Source organism: Triturus cristatus, chromosome 6 (assembly GCF_964204655.1).
Source record: "Triturus cristatus chromosome 6, aTriCri1.1, whole genome shotgun sequence".
Classification (NCBI taxonomy): domain Eukaryota; kingdom Metazoa; phylum Chordata; class Amphibia; order Caudata; family Salamandridae; genus Triturus; species Triturus cristatus.
The window spans coordinates 1,595,254,862-1,595,275,359 of record NC_140589.1 but is presented as its reverse complement, the minus strand read 5'-3'; the positions used below and the strand labels follow the sequence as shown (position 1 = coordinate 1,595,275,359).

General features: G+C 45.6%; 1 protein-coding gene across 1 annotated transcript in view; it reads left to right on the top strand.

Moving 5' to 3' along the window:
* Positions 1-20,498, top strand: part of GTF2A1L (general transcription factor IIA subunit 1 like) — a 693,354-nt gene that overhangs the window by 95,056 nt on the left and 577,800 nt on the right. Inside the window, exon 2 of the mRNA XM_085609369.1 lies at positions 19,442-19,543. Coding sequence (XP_085465495.1) covers positions 19,442-19,543 — 102 coding nt within the window. The remainder of the gene's footprint in view (positions 1-19,441; positions 19,544-20,498) is intronic.

Sequence of the window (20,498 nt, the reverse complement as noted above, 5' to 3'; positions counted from 1 at the left end):
GTGGACCCTGAAGAAACCCCATGGAAGATGGAAGGTTGTAGAGTCACCCCACCCGTGTATATCCCAGAAACCTGGATACCTACACCAGGGAAGCCAGGTGCATAGGTGCGAAGTGATGTCGGAAACCGCTGTAGACCACAATGAAGGACTTCAGTGAAGCTGTCGCTGACTAAGAAGATGAAAGAGTCTGTGGCATTGAAGGATGGATTCTCGAAGCGGAGTACCCTCAAGCAGAGGGGACAGAGTTTATGCCACTCAGGAGTGAGGAGGCATGGAAGACCAATGACCACCGATGACAAAAGATGCAGGAGAATTGACAGTGACCTTGTCGCTGCCGCTGTGAGGACCAGGTGACGCTGTGGAAGACCAGGAGCCATTCACGAGCTATCCCACGTCAGAAGTCGAGAACCAGATGGTCGTTACACGGCGGGAGCACCAAAAAGCCTTGGCAGCAGCAACAGACGAGGAAAACAAAGAAGTAGCAGTGTTGGGACCAGCAAGGTCCAAGGGACTCGCCAAATGCAGGAGAAGAACCTGGATGAAGCACAGGCGACGCAGAAGACCGGCAGGACGACGAGACCAGGAGCAGCAGGAGTCTTCCTTTAAGCGGTCTTGGTTGTAGGCGAAGTCCAACTGAATGTAAATTGAGACAGTCCTCCGACCCTGTGCCTGTTCTCGTGGCCTCTGTTTAATTAAACAAACTATTCCTGTTTTGCCAAACGGCTCCTGTAACTTGTTTTTTTTCAAGGTATTTCGTACTCTGGCAACACTGGCTTCCATAATGTCCCACTTCGTTGTCAATCTCTGCAAGGACCATCTTGAGGATGTACTCCCCAATAACGGTAGGTAAATTCACCATGATGCCCACAATACACAACTGTTTAAAAATGTCCTCTGATCCAGGCATCCAACATCTCAAAAAAGTCCTTCACCTCATCCAGAATTCTTGGTATTTGCCAAGAACAGCAATTAAGAAACCGTGCTAACCTGGCCCAATAATTTAACCTTGATGGATTTGAACACCAACATTCACTAAGTGCCAAAGCACTTGTCTTCACTCTGGACAGCAACCTAAGTATCACATCACAAAGTAAACAAAGATGGCCTGCAACCAGCTCTCTCAACTAAGAAAGTGAAACTGCTTTTCAAAACCTTGTACTGTATCTGCATCCTGTTATGTGATCATTCTATCACAGCAACCTATCCCCAGTTTTCTCAGTAACTCTTCTCTTTGTGCCAAATGCCTCTGGCTACCATAGCCACAGGATAAAGCAGCTTCTCTCTAACTGACATACCTGTCAGAGCCACATGGTGTCAAATCTTCTGTATTTATCCACAGTTCTGTGTTGGGCTGGGTGCCACCTCTCATTCATGACAATTGCCTTCTGTCGGCACCACTTGTGTTTTGTGGATAAGGGAACCTTTCTTAAAACAAAAAATTGATAGGTGGATTGCTTGAATTAATCCCCGCCGCTGGTAGTTACTCTTGGCCACCATCTAGTCTATCCTTTTTGTTTTGTCCACCATGCTGCCTGAGACTGGACCCAGCTATATGGAAATCAGCCTTGGTTCTGCTTTAATAGGAACAGTCCAGCCTGAACTGCCTGGCTAAGTTCCCTCTGAATGGGATTGCAAGCAACCCCAGACCAGTTTTGGCCTGTGTGGGCCTTGTCGGTAGTATGCAGTTTAAGTCCTGTGCCACAATGAGCATGGGATCCACTTCTGGGCATATGCGTTGCCCTGAGGAAAAAAGTGATGAGTGTGTTTAAATTAATCCCAGCCAGGGGTAAGTGCCACAATCCAGTCCATAGTTTTTGACCCACCATGCGATCGCAGATGGGAACTAACCACCACTTGCATATTGTAGGACTATGGAGTAGCATAGAGGGCAAAAAATGGTCTTGACTGCAGGCCTGAATGATTTCCAGTGGTTGAGATTACTTCAGGCGTTCATTCCATTACCTTGTAGGTTTAGTAATACCCTCAGAGAAACCTCTGTGTTAGGCTAGATGCAGGCCAAATTACAGTCGGATTCTTCATAGATTATCAGTGTCCATGTGCTTGTGTTTCATGTAGTGTCTCCAGGTCTTTCATTTATCAGTATTCACGTTATACTCATTTAGGTCTGGCTACAGACCGCTTTAACTACGTGCCAATCCTTTTGTTACCATGTTTATAAAAAATAAAAAAAATATCCATGCCAAGCTGTAAAATAACAAAAGCCATTTACCACTCTAGGCACAGTATTACAGCTTTGGATTGGTAGTCGGGCCCAAACAAAGTCCAGCGCAGTCTAGTGTCCAGACGGTTGAAGTTCAGTGGTTTCGTGTTTAGAATCTTGTCCACGTCAAAGCTAAGGTCCTATAGCCAGGTAAGCCCTTTTGTACCCACAGGAGAGGGTTGGACAGATTCAGGGGACCCTCCCAGGGGAGGGTCTGGGCAGTGGGGAGGTTACTCCCATGTCCTCTGTCCAGTTTTGTGCCCGAGCTGGAGCCAATGGCTCCTAGGCCTGGTTTGAACTGGACTATGCACAGGGACACCAAATGTGCCCCTCATGCACACTTTCAGTCACTTGCAAGTGCACCCACGCAGCCTTAATACACTAAATCCTGTCAGGGAGATGGTCACACGTCCCTGTGACAGGATGCCTATTGTCCTGCCTTCCCCTGCTCGAGCTTGGCTCAGCAACAGGAGGGCAGAAATGTGTCTCTGGTCGGCAGCAACCATTTTGGGCTGCCCAGGACTAAATGGCTGGTACTGGAACACCAGGGACCCCATGAAGCTCGCTTCTGAGGGGTGGAATCATATCTCCCACACCGGTTAACAGTGTGGGGGTATGATTCAAACATGTTTGACACAATAGGGTTAGTTTCAGCCGTTTTAAAGTTGGTCATCAGGCGGTCGCATAATGTCACTCTATTTGTCATAAATGGCTGCCTCAGTGACAACCCTGGAGAATGGTCTCTGTAGGCTGCAGTGGTGTTCTGCCCATGTAGTGGCACCCTCTCACATAGTACCAAGCACACTACCCTAAGGATTGTAAAGGCCTGCTGGAGGGGTGACATATACTAGGGACTGACCAGGTTACCCCAGTTTCCAATCTGGAGTGTACCTGAGTTCATAAAATAAAAGTTTAGGGAGAAAGCAGAGAGACTGGGGTCCTGATTATCAGGATCACAGTCAGACTAGTCAAAAACAGTATTACATTTATCAAAAAGTGGGGGTAACCATAAGAAGGAGATCGTACTTTCCTTTAAGGACTAAGTCCCAAGGTAAAACCTCCAACTGATTGAAACTGTTTTGCGTAGCTGACCTTCACTCCATCACGGTTGGCCTGAAATCTACCGTGACCAGTTGACCCACAGTGGCGATTAGTGCTTTTTGGTGCCATTTGATTTAAAACTTTAAAAATTAATCTCTCTGGTTCTACTTATTGTATTTTTGCCGTTTTGTGGTCATTTTGTGATTTTAATTATTCTCTATTTTTATAAATTAGAGACCATTACTGCCATTCCGCCACTGTGCTCTGGTGTCCTCAGACCGGTATGAGGTGGTGGAACAAAGTGCTTTCCTTTGAAACATGTAACGGTGGGTAGTCAGTTTTGTTACCCACTGTTGTTATGGAACAGCAGTGAATGATGACTATTGAACAGGCTATTAATGAGAGAGGCTTCCAATGGAAGCCATATATAACACGTTTCTGCTACTATGTATCCTTTGATCATTAGGTCAGCTAATATTTTGGCCTTTTCAGAGTTGCTTGGGTAGTATATTTTGAGCATAGTATGAGGTAGAACCTGTAGATTGCATTATTAAATAAAACCATTGCAATTACATAAAACAAATTGTAATACATTACTAGCAGAAACAAATGTAATGATCAATAGTACTTAAAATACATATCCACATACAACTTGATCTTAATATTATGAATCTTAAAAAAATCTCTGCATAAATGTGAAAAAATGTCCAGTTAATTGAGTCACCATCATATCTTGAAATGATGCTTAGAATTTCAGTCAGATGGCCCAGATAATGTATTACTTAATTGCAAAAAAGAGGCTTTGAGGCCTAATGCTGTTGATCTCTTTGCAGCATTCTGCTGTTTAGCGCTTCCTTGTTCCGCCAACCATAGGTCTAAGTATTTATAACCATAGGCAATTTCAATTTTAATGTCCTCTAGATGCATATACCCTCTTTTATTAACCTTTGGGCCAAATACCACTACTTTTGGTTTTTCTGTGTTATTAGTTATTAGTGCAATATCCGTTTAATTCATTCAGTGCTGTTTGTTGCCCAATGACTGTTCCATCCACATCTGATGTTCAGTATCTGTTTTCTACACATCTGGTAATGAGCCTTTTCTACTGCATATGTTTTGTTGGTTTATCTCTGTTTCTAGCAGAGCAGGTGTAACACTTAACAGCCTTGGTGTGGTCCCCCCCGCACCCTCCCCCCCAACCTTTTTGCCTTCTCTCCGCCTGTTTGCTAAAATTCTTTTTTGTGGGCTTCAAGAGTCTTAACCACTGCTTAACCGGTACTAAAGTGTTGTGCTTGCTCCTTAAAACATGGAAGAAATTCCCTTCTACCCAGTTGGCACGTTTAATTTACTAAAGTCCCTAGTAAAGTGGTACTTGTACCTAGGGCCTATAAATTACATGCTACTAGTGGGCCTGCAGAATGTTTTGTGCCTCCCATTTAAGTAGCCCTTAAGATATGTCTCCGTGCTACCATTGCAGACTGTATGCAGTTTTAAACTGCCAATTCGACCTGGCAGAAATACCTTTTGCCAGGCTGAAACCGTCATTGAATACATACAAGTCACCCTTAATGTAGGCCAAAACAGCTCATAGGGGAGAATGCATTGTATTTAAAACATTTTGGCACGAGTCTTGTGCAAGCTGTCATTGGAATCAAGCTATACCTGGCTGATGAGCCCTAATTGGGGGGGAAACCGGTCCTGTGTTGCTTGTATTCTGGTTCAGTGATGACTTGGCCTGGCAGTTCAGGCTGAACTATTCCCATTGGAGCAGGGTCAAGACTTATTCTTTGAAAGTTGGCATTTTCATGTCCTTACTGTTTGGCACCTGCAAACTGTGTCCTGGGCTACTTGACTGTGAATAGAATGGCAGTTGACCTTTGTGTATTCTTCTCAGACAGTGAGACAAAGGGGGAGTAGGTGTTGGCAGGATATGCTGTCCTCCCAGGGTGGGAGGGACAGAGCTGTTCTCTGTCCACTTAATTCAAAAAGAGCTGTCTCAAGCACACTTTTAAAGAACTTGACACCAGCCTTTTGTTTCCCTCGACCTCCAGAATTTACAGAACTAGATGTAGGAAAATCTTGAAGTTTCTCCTACTTCAAAGACTGGCACCAGTATAAATATTGGACCCAACACCAACTCTTCCATTCACTCCTGACTTATATTCCTGAGGACTGCCCTGCTGCTTGATGCATCCTTTGTACCTCAGAGGACTGCCTTGCTTCTACCAGAGGACTGTTCTGCTGCTTGAATCCTATCTTGTACCCTCAGAGGATTGGCCTGCTGCTTGAGGCTGCCTTGCTGCTTGAACCCATGACTACCAGAGTGACTACAAGGGCTAGTCAACTGACTTCCTTTTCCCAGATACAGAGACACAACCTACTCCAACAACCTTGAACCTGGACCCATCCTGAAGTTAGTCCTGACCAAAGCCCCCATTGGTGCCAACCAGTCCTGGGCCCTAGGGGAGTGGTGCTCAAGGTTCTTTACCAGCCTAACCCTTGCATCTTAGGAACTTGCTCTGTCCAGGGTGCATCGCCAGTCATCCTAACTTTGCAGCAATTCCTGCTTTGTTTGTCTCTGCATCAGCAAATTGTGTTTAGCGACTTCTCTAGTAATGGGTATCCAACCTCATGCAGCCCTCATTGGCTACAGCCTGCAGCTTCGTCCCACTGGAGATTTTAGACTTCAAAAGAAGTAACAGAGTCCGAAGGAAGAAATCTTAACTGCGACCTTGTCCAGCGGCTCCCTGACCTCTTGCCCTGCTGAACTACCTTCTCAGGAACCTTTACTGGAAATGTTTTCTACGTCTAAAGGTAAGCAGTGACCGGGCCCAATCCACCTTGTGTATCCAAATAGTGCTCCATCGCAGTCTGCCCTAACTTAATACTTTGTCCTGGTCACGCGCGACTAGATGCCCGCGGTTGGCCGGTTCTACTAATTGGATTGAATAGTTTTGGTATCATTTTCTCTCTTTTTCTAAATTGGTGTGGGATCTTTTTATGCTGTATTTTCACTTTATTACTGGTCGTGTGGTGCATAAATACTTAACACAGTGCCTCTAAGTTAAGCCTGACTGCTTTGGTGCCAGGCTACCAGGGGGTTAAGTACAGGTTAATTTAGTGACTTTAGTGGTTCATCTTGGCAAGGATTGTGGTTGTTGCTTGAAAAAGGTTTACACCCTTCTAAACCAAAAGCCAGTCTATTACAGCAGGATAAAGAGCAACTGCAGTAGACATGGAGCATCAGCAAAAACTTTGATTCATATCTTGAGTACACCTTTTGAGTGCTTTCATTGCCAACTTATGTCTGAAGTGACGAGTATGAACATGAAACCAACACTTATCCCAGCATGCCGACAAGGCAGATTGAAATCGCTGCTCATGTCTATAGGGTAGTCTTCTATCGGCATGCACTGTCAATTAGTTTTTAACTTCTGAGTCTTTAGTTAATATCATTTATAGTATTATTTAGTTTTGTAAATTGCAGTCTTACCCCAAGGCTTCAAGTTACTCAACAGAAAAAACGTAAACACAAGACCATCCAAAAAGCACAAAACATTTACTAACATGACAAATAACGGTCAGACCACAAGCATCCTACTCTAGAGAAATTGTTACATCAAAGACCTGATCTTAGCTTCATACAAAATGGTAAGTAATTTCCTGGAGCTCTGAACTCCCACTTGAGAAAATGCCAGAGGCTAGGATGCGTGCTCTCAATGTGACAGCCAACACAAATGTGGACAGTGGATTCCTGATTACTGATACCACCCTCTCAATCTTCCTCCTCACAGTATGAGTGTTAGTCTCCTGCCCACAAGCTGTCTCCTTATACATCACCCCCTCCTAATATGGCTGACACGGTTACTTTTTGAGTCAGGCTAATTAGTAGGGCCACAGAAGAAACCCTTCCTGTTTCTTTTTTCTCCACCCGATGGGGTCCTGCTATACTGGGTAAGGTTTTCCTTCAAATCTTTTGTTTTTTTAAAATATTTCTGTTGATTGTGTTTGTAGCAAGCAGATAGGCCTGCTCTAGTGCCCTTCCTCTGGAATCACTCAAGGGTGAATTTCACTTTTGAGCGCAACGATATACAAGCACAATTGTTTTTACATGCATTACTTTCCATAGAGAGTTAGCCCCTTTATTTGCCTCATTGTGTTTGTTGCTTTTTCTCTTGTTAATCCTGTTTATGTGCTCCCCCTGATCCTGAAGATGATGGCATAGCGCTACACCCTGACTTCAGTGCTGGGCAACCATATAAAGTGGGATGTTCCTCATTTAAGCTTCCGGAGAGCTGAAGCTTTAGGTGTGTGGTGATAAGGAGGGAAGCAAGACAATTGAAAAAAGGAGGCATGTGGAGAATTATTCTGATGGGGTATCTCCTCATCAAGCCTCTGCAGAAGTCTAATCCGCTGCAGTTGGACACGTTGCAGGATACAATACAAAAAAGCCTAGAGGCAGCATTTAGGACCTGAGCGGGCCCTTTGGCTCCAAAGAAAAAAGCCCTCAACCTAGCCTCAGGATGTAGATGTGGATGGATAATGATGTTTCTGACAAAGTGGAACAGAGATGTCAATATGTCCAAGGATCAACGTGACCTAGTCAATTAGACATATCAGGTCTATTTTATCTATGCTTGAACCATAATCAGTTGCTGAAGAAGACCATTTGTTCTTCTCAGTACAGAGTCAGATGCCGATTCATTGCCTATTCAAGAAGCACATAGAAATGTATTATCCAGAGAATGGTAAGATGTAGAGAAATCCATCTTTACAAGGCTCTTTGCGAAACGTAACACCCTGAATGGGTTCCACAAAGAATTCTCCAACTTAGGTGAAGGTGGACGCTCTGGAAGCTGGTTTGTTGTCAGGAAATAATATTGTCTTTTAGGATGCCTCTCCTTCAGATGCATCAGACAAAAAGTGGATGGGGTAGTTGGACGACCCTATGCAGTCTCGAACTTTGCCATAACAACTGGCGCTTATGTAATGTATGCAGTCCAACCCCTGCTACATGATTTCCAGGCAAATACAGCAAGGCTGTTGATGATGGAAAAAATTTTAAAAAGGTGAGAATCTTGTCTGATATCTCCTTTGTCAGCTTGTGTGCTGCAGCATCTGCCTCCGGCTTGGCTGTTTCTGCAAGAAGACATTTCTGGTGTCAGAACTGGAAGGCTTACCACTCCCAGAAATTGCTGGTGCCACACATTAATTTTACTGGTGGCAAGATGTTTGGCCCACAACTGGAAGGTCTAGTTAGGAAGTCGGGTGAAAACAGGAAGTTGAGCGCTCCCTAGTGTTCTTCCTATAGAGGAAAAAGGATTTGTTTAACAGTGTGCATTCTGTTCCTCAAGAGGCATGAACAAGTCCTTTCATGGCAGGCGTCTTGGCTGGGGCGGCTCATCAACTGACATTTCCCGGATCCAACTATAATCAACCTTTCTATCAGAAAATCATGACTAATCCAGGAAAGTAGGAGGAAGGCTCCCACTCTACTACCACGTATTAAGAAAAACAATTAAGGACTTTTTCATTCTGCAAATTGTGTCCGAATACATCAGAAGATTAGTTTCTGGCCAACTCCGGTTTTGAAGTGTCCTGTCTTCTGGGAGGCTCTTTTTCAGGGAATCTTGTACTGTTTGACAAAGGAAGTATTAAGACCCGTTCCAGGGAATAGAGAGGATAGGGTTGATGTTCTTGGTACAGAAAGCATCAGGAGACATTTATCCGGTTCTAGATTTAAAGAAGGTGATTCCATGTATCTGTATCGAAGGATCAAGTTGGTAACCAGCTAGACGATCCGCCATCTTGTCCTCCCAGGGATGTGTCTGGCCTCTTTGGATCTATTTGATGATTACCTGCATATTCCAGTGCATCCGGATTCCTGAGGTTTACGGTCGCTGTAGACAATTTTCAGTTCTGCGTCCTGCATTTCAGTGTTTCTTCAGCCCCAAGAATATTTACAAAGACCTTAGCTGTGCTGGTGGATAATCTTAATGCTTTAGACATTTTGGTTTTTCCATACTTTAATGATTGGTTAAGGTGTGGTTCTTCTTTCTCCAAGACATTAGAATCAGTTTCTCAGTTGAGCAAGATGTTAATAGATCACAAATTCCTAGTTAATATGGAGAAATCCCACCTTTTGTACATTGGTGTTGTACCGTTTGGATCTATGACAGTTGTTATTTTTCCTCTGAGAAAACAGAAACTGATCTCCCATCTCTAATCCTTACTGCAGAGCAGTTGGCATCTGCAAGGGCCTGGCTCAGCTGACTGCACAGGGGGTACTGGTTCCTTTGGCTCGTCTCCATCTCTGTCCCCATGAGACCTGTCTTCTGGGTACTATGAAGCAGACATTCCGATGACTCCGAACATTGTCTAGAAGCTGCAGTGGTAGCTGATTCTGAACAACCAGTGGCTCGTGGGGAGAGCCGCTCTGGCCAGTCTCCCTTTCCAGGGGGTTTAGTTAGAATCAAAGCTTCTGACATCTTTCAACCAGAAAAAGCTGGCAGCAGTTTTCAAAGCCCTTCTAGCTCTTGCCCCTCCTGTCCAAAATCAGGCATTCCAAGTTTGAACGGGCAGTCAGGTGACCAGAGCCTACATCAACACCTGGGGAGTTTGAGTCCATTCTGTGAATCAGTTGGAGGAGGAGTTGGGTATGTGGGCAGAGCTCAGTCTTCAGTCTATCTCTGCAGTCTATCTTTCAGGAACATATAATGGGCCTGCTGACTGCCTTATTGGTGACTTTTTGTCCTCAATGGAAATTCCTCTGTCTCTTCAGTCTTATTGATCTCTTTAAGCGATCCTTTGGAGTTCCTTCTCTAGTTGTCGATCCTCCTGCCTCCGATTTTTCCAACCTCTACATCTCATCTCACTTTCACAGTTTTCTGTCAGAGAGGGACAGCAACTGCCTAGCTTTGGTGGCTTTTAAGTTGAAAGGGAGAACTCTGATGGCTCTCAACTTCTTGCGACATCGCTCTTTCCATCCAGACTTCCACGAAACTGCGCACCCTCTGAGTCTACAAACAACATTGGAAGAATTTTATTTCCTGAAGTCTTCCAAGGAATTTGGTTGCCTCTTTTGGTGAGACGAATTTGGTCCTGGAATTTCTGAGGTATATATATATTTTGGGGGGTTTGGCCATCTCCACTCTCCGGAGTTGGTGGTTAATCTTCATAGTCAGCATTGGTCCTAACCTGTTTTCAGTTGACTTCCTGGCTAAATGTTTTTGAGAAATTTTGCTTTGAGGAGACCAGTTTGTCACGCACTGGTATCAGCTTGAGATCTTCCTTTAGCATTCAATTTCATGAGAGCAAGTCCTTTTGGGGCACAGAATTCTGCCGCTCCCAATTTCCTCATGTACAAGGTATTTTTACTTGCAGCCTTCGGTTCGGGGAGGAGATTGACATATTTATAGGATTCTTTGAGGATTAGGTAGTTTTCAGGCCAGATCCCACTTTTCTGCCCAATGTATCATTTGCTTACATTGATCCTCGGATTTATTTATTTCTTTGCTTTTCCTTAGTGTGTCTTTGGACCAGGAAGATTGTGGAACACCATGGGCTTACTTAGATCCTTGTCCATTTATTTAGACGGAACATTTGCATTCAGACATTGAATGCCCTTTTAATTACCTTCTCGCTGGCTAGTCATAAACCCACTACCTCTTCTTTTAGTAGATGAGTAAAGCCAGCTATTTCACTTTCCTGTTTCTAGGCAGGTATCCCTCTCCCTTCTTTGATTCAGGGAAGATCCACTAGGAGCCTTTGCTCAACATGGGCTGCTTTTAAAGGGACATTTGTAAAGGACTTTTGTGCATCAGCTATGTGGGCCACACCCAGTACATTTTCCATTACAGACTTTGAATCGACGAAATTTGTTCTCTTTGTTTTGGGAATGCAGTGCTATCTACTATTACTTGATTGTCTGGATGACAAAGGCATAGGGTGCAGTAATTTTTTAAGTGGTCCATAGTTTTATTCCTACCTGATGTAATTTTATCTAGCTTGGGAACTTGCTCATTGTGAGGAGGAAGACTGAGAAGGAGGCAATGCTCGGAGTACTTACTAGTAAGCTTTATTACTATGAGTCCTTGTCTTCCTCCTCGCAGCCTTTATTAAGGGAAAGGAATGAGGGATAAAATTGCCAGCCCAAGAAGGGATTATCTTGCTTTCGTATTGCAGGAAGTGTGTCTCCTTTGTCCCGTCTAAGTAGCCTGACACAAAAAGTGTTCATGTCGGCCATAATAGAAGGGGTGAAGTGTTTTTTCTATTTATTGGGGACGTCTTGTGGACTGGGATATTCCTACTATTTTGCCCTCCGCTGCAACCTCAGGACAGCACTATGTCAAATTCAAAATGACTACTTTTCAGCTCTTCCTAAAATATTTGGGTAATTTATACATTGCCACAAAATATTCCTAGACTGAACCTGGAATAGTAAGTAGGCCTTCTGGAATATTTAGGGGAAACTTGCTTTTTCCCCCAAATATTCTAGGACCTGAATTAGAATAGTAAATGTAACCTTTCAGTGCCTGCCACGCACACTGCTATCCTGAAGGTGTAGTTGAGGGCAAGAAACACGAACGAGGGGTGGACAGGAGTCTAGCGCTCATACTGTGTGGAGGAAGGCAGGGACTCGGAATAATGTAGCTTACTGGTAAGTAATTTGTGCAGTTATCTTGTACTGTCTTTTGAACCACCAGCCAGTGCAAAGCTCTCTGGGCCTCTGAAAAATGGTTGAATGTTCTGCTCTCGCTGCAAATGCTAGTGCTCTCACTTTTTGGCAGCCGCATCAAAAGATGTGTATGTATTCCCAAGTAAAGTTACTGGTGGAGTTTAGATGGAACACATGATGCAACCTCTGAACTGTGCTGTGATCGTAGGAGAAAATGCTCTATTTTTCTCAGTGTCTGCAGCATGTAGGAACTAGGGATAATCCCCAATTTGATATGAAATTTAATGTAGCCTATTGATTGATAACTACCCTACCGACCTTTACTTTCCATAGTAGAGGGGGCAGGGCCCCCTATCATCAGCAAAAGACTACTTTCCAAGCATGGTGGTTAATTACCACTATTTTGGCCCAGTCGAGGTTGCCTGAGTCACTTGTGTTAAGCATAGGCTGATGAATAGTATTTCTCCTCTGTGCATGAGGTAATTTTGTCTTTAGCAGGCTAAGTACAGGGAAGTACTGATATAAATGTCTTGTCGGTGAAAACACATGAATTAGTGTCTCTAGACCATTGTTTGTTTTTCAAGTAGGTGTTGGCAGAATTCAAATGGGAGCCGGCATGAGCTAACAAAACTAATGCATTCCACTTCGTCATCAGGGCGCCCCCGTGACGGTCTACAGAATAGACATTATCTTCACTGAAACTACATTGCAAATTGTTCAGAACTGTACACTTCATGCTATGGTGGCTTTCCTGTCAGACCCTCACATTCTGTACATTGCAAGTCCCACATCATTCTCAACTTTTACAAAATTCTTTTTAGTGCTCCTTTGGAACAAAATATTTTCATTTTAATAAAGAACTATTTGTTTGATTTATGGCAACAAAAATAACACTCTCCATTTTGAACATATGCTTGTGGCTTTTCTTGAAATATACACATTTTTATAATCTCAAGACTGACTTCTTTTATTTGATGGAGGAATGGGCCACTCTTGATGAAGGTTACAAGACTGAAGGTTGTTGGAAGTTTCCTGAGCTGTGATGGGTGAGGTTGAAGTGTGGATCTATCTTTAACTTTGTCTACATTTAACCAAATGATTTTTTTTTAATAAATGATTTTTATTGATTTCAATAAAATAACATCAAGAACTTTTGTATGACGATACAATTGGGCATTGTCATTATGTAATAGCAATAAATTGAAATGGCAGTGGTGAGGACATAAGGAACCACTCTTTTTGGAGACATAGAAGTCCACAGTACTGGCTGGCATGCCGCTTCACTCCGCGGTGCCGCTTAATTGAAAAAACAGCCAATGAGATCAGGATTACCAAATAATGTATTGGCTATTGTTCCCCAAAACTCCTTCCCCTGTGAGGTACATGCAACTGCAAGAAGTACAAACTTGAACAGGAAGGAACACAGAAAAAAGAGAGAAAGGGGGGGGGGGGGGGATATAAAAGAAGTGGGGGGGGGAAAAAAAAGGAAACTAAAACTGAACTCTTCGTGGAGTTGCAGTTGCCGGTGTGTCTGGCAAATAAGTGGAGAAATGAGTAACATTTATGTGGTTGCAGAGCTGGGTTTTATGTCATGCACTAATGTATATGACAAGTATAAGGAGGTGCTGGTGCGGGGGTCAGGAGAAGAAGGGAAGTGACGGGAGGAGGGATGTATAGTTGGAACGAGCTTATTCGGGATGGGGATGTACAGCTAATTTAGTCTGACTCACGGTCAAATATTCCTGCCATTGTATAGAGGTCTGTCATGGAGGTGCTGACGCACATGCCATAGTCTGCAGCTGATTGGTGTCCTCGGAAAGTAACACCCTACGAAGATCATGCATCTATGCGTGGACATTGAGGCCTGTTGGTGCTTTCCAGGCCATTGCAATCTTACGTTTCGCCAGGCCTAGAGCAAGGTCCAGGAATTTGTTCAGGCCCTTGCGAGACGAGCTACGTCTCATGACTCCCAATAAAAAGTGAAGAGGTTCCACCGCCACCCGCGTGCCTGTTACCTCTGTGAGTACAGCGGCTACCTCAGACCAGAATGTTTGAATAACATTACAATTCCATAGCATCTGTGTGAATGCAGCTCCTTGATCATGACATCTAGGCCATAGGTCCATGGCGGCAGGAAACTATGTGTGCCAATCTGTGGTGGGAGAGGTATGTGTGGTGCAGATAATTGAACTGGGGGTATTTTAGTCTAGGGTTGGCCGAAATAATCTTCGGGTGATTAAGGCACTGTAGCCACTGTTTCTCTGAAAGGGTGGTGGACAGTTCGCCTTTCCAATGCTCCCGCAGCGCCGTCAATTCGGGCGGGTTGTCCAATCTGATTGAAGTGTATATGGCTGTTGCGGCATGACGACCGCGGCCATGTGTGAGCAGTGTTTGTAATAAATGCGATGTGTAGGTTCTGTCCGTTCATTACCCCACACTTAACGGGATCGGTGCGTCAACAATGCATGCAGTATAAAGGAACCCTGCGGCACTCCGTAAGTGTCTACCAAGTCTTCAAATGTTAGCAGTTGCGATTCTGCATACATGTCGCCCCATGTATCCAACCCACTCTCTCTCCACATCCCCAATTCCGGTCGACCATGGCAGGAGTATGGGCCAGGAAGGAGCTCCAGAGGCAAGCTGGAAGCGTAAGGCGCCGGGCGAGTCTTGGGCAGCACATATCTGGACCAGTGCCATCTAGCTGCTGTCATTAATATGTTGCCCCGCTGTCTCTGGGTCGGAGTAGTCGTTCCCGACATCCATTCCAGCAACGTCGGGACATCCCAAGTCATGGCTCCCGTGGACACTTCAGTGAGGTTGCTTTTGGCAGGCCACCGCATTGGCCATTGTAATTGAGCTGCAGCATAATATCGCTCATAATTTGGGGCGCCCACGCCGCCCTCCGACAATGGAAGATATAATTTATGTAGAGCCACTCTAGCCCTCAAGGCTCCCCAAATCAGGGAGATCAGTAATGAGCTCCTGCAAAATTCTCCAAGGTAGACGGTAGGGGAGTGAGAAAAGAAATGCAGTAGGCAGGGCAGGACTAACATTTTTGAAATGGCCACTCAGCCCATAGGTGACTAAGGCAGGTTCAGCCAGAACGGGAGAGTCGATCAGGCACGTGCTATCGCCCGGCCGAGGTTTCCATCCACCGTGTCCGTCCCCAGATGATAAATCTCGACCCCCAGGTATTTAAAAGTATCAAACGCCCACGTCAACGGTGTGTTTGGCGCCGTTGGCCTTTTTGCCGGTGTCATCCGTTTTTATGGGAACACTACTGACTTGGTCCAGTTAACCTGGAGTCCGAAGACACTCGCGTGCTGATTTAAAAGGTCCATGGATTGCAGTATCACTGTCCTGCCACGCAGATATATTAACGCGTCATCCGCGTATAATGACACAATGTGCCATCTACGATCTACCTGCAGGCCCCAGTTCATAACTCGTTGTCACAGTTTACCCGCCAGTGGCTCCATGGCCAAGGCAAAAACAATCAGTGATAAGTGGCAGTCCTGGTGCGTGCCCCTCACTATTGAGAAGAGCGGCGAGAAAGTGTGGCCTGTCTTTACCCTACCCTGCGGCTTGAAGTACAGCAGTCGTATCCACCGTAAGAAATTGGGACCAATACCGAATCTCGCTAGTGTTGCCTCAAGATATGCCCAACTTAAAGTATCGAATGCCTTCTCTATATCTAAGGAGGCGACCCAGGGTGCATCCGCCTGACTCTGCGCCCAATCCAACAATGTAAACAGCCGCCGCAAGTTCAGACCTGTTTTTCGCCCAGGTATAAAGCCATTTTGATCCTCGTGGACTAACAGGGGAACGTCAGTGATCAGCCTGTTTGCCAATAATTTCCCAAGCACTTTATTGTCGACATTCAACATCGACAAAGGGCGATATGAGTCCAGTTAATGAGGATCTCGGCCCGACTTGGGTAGGATCACTAGCGTTGCTTCCCTTAAAGTGGGCGGTAATACGCCCTTCTCATATGCTTCGGTGTACACCTTGGCCAGCCTAGGCGCCAACTGCGTGAAGAAAGTGGAATAGAATTCCGCCGGCCACCCATCCGTCCTCAGAGGATAGATTTAAAGGCATCCCACTGTAGTGTCGATGAGGCGCCAGGTCAAAATCTCAGGGTGCCGCTCGCCCCAAACCAAGGTCAATTGTAACTGAGCATGATCAGAAAGCGCACACGCTAAATAATCAGCGTGTACCACACTACGGAGGGCATTATCACAAAAAAAATACAGTGTATCAGAATATATAAGTCATGTAAAGTCATGTAATGCTGATGTGAGTAGATTCGCATCTGGGGATGTAGCCTGCACCATACATCGTGCACCTGCATATTGGACACCCATTCTGACATGTGTTGTGCTAGCTTAATAGATAGCGCCCATAGGAGAGGAGGGCGGTAGCAGTCCAGGTCCTGCACTCCATTGAAATCGCCACTCCAATATGCGGGGGCTGTTGGATCTGCCAGCAAGGAAGGTGTGAGTGTTTGTAAAAAGTTGGACTGCTCTGTGTTTGGGGCGTATAGGGAGAACAGTGCCAGGGGAGACCCATTTAGAAGGCCCTCCGTTGTGATGAAGTGGCCCTGCGTGTCCACCCTGGAACCTGGAATCTGCAGAAGAGTCCACTGTGCAACCCATATGAGTGCTCCCGGGGCATATCCAGAATATGCTGTGCCCAAAACCGTGCCCCTCCATCGCTTGCGAAATTATGCAAGTGTCAGTGCCGTGAGATGCATCTCTTGTAACAGCGCAAATGTAATCCTGTCACTGCGCATGTATTGGTATACTTTGTGCCTCTTAGTGCACCCCGCCAGCCCCCTCACGTTCCAGGTTAGTAAAGAATAATCCCCTAGTGCCATCGCCATGGTCGTAGGATGTAAATACGGCATATAGCACGCACCCCTTCATGCGTCCCTCTACCCCTATGAAAAGGGACCTAGCTCCAGTCCCCATCGTCTGCAGACACACAAAGAGATAAACATAAAAATCTGAGATTCCCACCTCCCCACCCCAGGCCTGTTTGCCAACGGGCAATGGGCCACTTGCACTATATTGCAAATCAATCTATACAACAATTATAACATAAAACAAGCAAATACAAATGATGTGCTATATCAGCTACTTATCGCTTGTTGGGGGAGGGTGTTGCATAATCTGCACATATCAGCCAGGTCGCTTCCCGTGGTTCAGTCTGGCACTCAGTGAGTAGTTGCCGATCGTCTTGTCACTCTAATGGAAAACATCGTAGAGTCCGGAGGTATCAACCCAGTACATCTACTGTCTGCGGGGTAAGGGCAGGGCTGTCCCCAGACAACGCCTCAAGTTGCGAGGCCGTGATAGTTAGCAGTAGGTCCATGGTAATGTCGGAGTCAGAGTCCTGTCGAGGGGAAGAATCGGGAGATCCCAAGTGTTCCACCGACTTAATGGCCTGAGCTCGTTCCTGGGCCACCTGTGCCTTGGTCGGACGGCGCGGCCTACCACCGCCCCGGCCCCTGCGCGATTCAACAGTTGACCATGGTTGAGGGGGACCCTTCAATAGTGTGGGAGGTTCATGAGCCAGGCCCTGTTGATCGATCCAAGTCCACGCCTCATCGGGAGTATTGCAGAAAACCGTGCCCTCCTTATGGCAGATACGAAGACGTGCCGGGAATTGGAGGGAATATTGAACCTCATGATCCCTCAGATATTTCTTGACCTCCAGGTATGAGGAGCGACAACGTTGTTCAGCCAGCGTGTAATCCGGGTAGATATGAACTGTGGCGTTGTCGACTTGCTAGGGACCCCGGGCACGGGTGACCTGCAACACGTGGTCCCTGTCACGGTAGTTGAAGAACGGAGCCAATATCGGTCTAGGGAAAGCATCCGGGTGCGGGGGACCCTGGTACTCTGTGCACCCGCTCAATAGAGAAAAACTTTGCCATCTTACCCTGCAGGATTTCTCGTGTGAACCACTCCTCCAGGAAGAGCCCAATGTTGGAGCCTTCCGCCCGTTCAGAAAGTCCCACAATGCGCACATTATTGCGGCGCGAGAGCCCCTCCTGGTCCTCCTCTCGCGCCTTGAGGAGGTTAACCTCTTGTTGAAGGGTTTGCAGTTGAGTGGTCGTCTCCTTTACAGTGGGTCTTAGCAATGCTAGGGCAGACTCCGTATTGTCCATCCGGCCTTTCGGTTTCTTGTGGTCCTCCGTTAAGTACCCCATGTCGATACTGAGGGAGTCAATCTTTGTACCTAGGGTGGTCTTAATGTCTATTATTGCCGCTAGCAATTCATCAAAGCGATGGGAGTGATCGCTACGATCCCCCTGAGCAGGAGGCCATGAGGAGTTTGCACTCCTAGTTTCCGAGGATGCTGGTGCCACCTCCGGTGGTTGTGTTTGCAGCCGCTCCATTCCGTGTTCAGTGTGGGGCCCGATTGCGCCCGCAGGCCTCTCCTACAGCAGCCGTGTATCGCCTCGGGTGTCCGTCCCGGCGTGTTGCGGACGATCGATGGTACACCAGAAGGGGCACACTGCTTGGATATGCTCCCACAAGGAGGGGTCCCGGTCTCCCTGCTCACTCCCAAAAGTCACTTGGAGGGAGGGGGGCCAGATGCGCCCCCACCTCGCACAGGAGAAGTTCCCCAGAGTGTAATCTGTGTCTCACCGGCTCCCCTCGGGCTCAGGGTAGGCCACCGCAGGCATCTGGCTCAGCTGCAAGCTGATCTGCACTCAACACAAAATGGCAGCCCAAGAGCCAAGGGGCGCAGGCTCAGGGGTTCAGCTCAGGCTCACGGTGCCACCACCCACATCTGTGAAGGATCAAGGGCCCATGCGCACACTCACCGCCTCGCAGTGGAGGGTCCACAGTGGCGCAGCCGACCTCCACTGTCCCCGACAATCCCTCTGCTCCAGGGCTGGCTGCCGGCGGTCGTTCTCTGCTACGCAACGTCCCCGGCTGCGCAATCACTGCAGGCCGGAGGTCGCGAGCACTTCGCTTCAGGTGCCGACGGCCTCCATCTCCAGTGGCCGAAAGCGCCAGAACAGGCGAGGCAAAAGCTCCGGTGTGGAGGAGTTGGGCAGTGATCCGCACCACACCATCTCGATCACACCGCCATCTTGGCCACGCCCCCTACATTTAACCAAATGTTAATGTGTAAAATGGGAAACACTTTCACACTTTCAGTACCAGTTTTTCTAAGGTTGGAACTGTAGAATCTGAAACCGGCTGTTGGAATACCGAATTTCACCTCTGTATTTTCTAAATGGTTCGAAACTTGGGCCAGGCAGCTAAGATAGGCAACTTGAGCTTTGTCTTTCTCAAGGTTGATGGAATCTCACTCACCCTAGTCAAGTTAATAACATCTTATCTATGGCTACAATAGCTTTAGAATAGCCTTTGCAAACTTGATAAAGTAAATAATAAACAATTGTAAAGTCTTTATTTGTGACTACATTATTTATGGTTATAAACGTGGTTGTGAATAAATAATGAAAATTTATTTTTCTGTAGCCTAAACTATACAGATCCATTATTGAGGATGTGATAGAAAATGTTCGTGAGATTTTCGCAGAGGAAGGCATGGATGAGCAAGTACTGAAAGACCTCAGGCAGGTGAGTGAAACTACCATAACATGTTAGAGTAATGCTAAGGTTTCATACCTCTAATTGTTAATTAGCAAAGTCACCGTTTGTGAAATTTCATTTTATTCATTGTGGACCTGAATAAAAGTGTCTCCGTAAAATGCACTTAGTTTCACAATGAACTCCTTTCTCCTCACATCACATTACAAAAGCAAAATATTTCAGTAAGGCACAAAGCTTCATGTTGTTGATGCTTGAACCACTGGGCAAAGACGCATATATATCTTAAACATTTATTTTGTCTTGTAGGAGGCGCATTACATAAGTGTAATACTGCGATTACAGAAGTGTAATCCTGACCGAGCAGCCCCTTTTGGGGAAGCTTTGAAAACCTGACCTTCATAAACCCTTTGCAGCTATTCTGTGAACACTAACCAAGTATTAATTTACTGATAACACTTGCAAAATACATGTTTTAATGACCTGCACAACCAACAATTTACATTTTTGGATACCTGATCTTTTTCATCTAACAATAATCTGAATAGCATATGATTGGATTAAACAAACTTGACCAGCACACACACTTAATTATCAGTATTTGAGTGGTTGTTGGCTTTTTACAACGTAGGTTACACAGCAATTCATCCACAAGAGTCCTTGTTTCTTTAAAAAACTTCTTTATTCAATTCTTCACAAGATAAAAAAGGGATTCTCAGCAGCCAACACTTTTCATCTCTATAAAGAGACTGCTTCAGGGCTACAAATAATAAAGAATTTACACATAATTAAAGCCATTTTCAAAAATGTTTTTTATACAGCCTAAAATCTATGTACATAACATTACATGGCCCATTCCATTTCATCGTAATAAATAGGTAGTAGCAGTTTACCTCTCAATTTGTGCATGAATTTCCACTTCCTATATGCAACCCATCTATCAAGTCATGTATTTCCTTATATGTAATTCACTTATAAAATATGT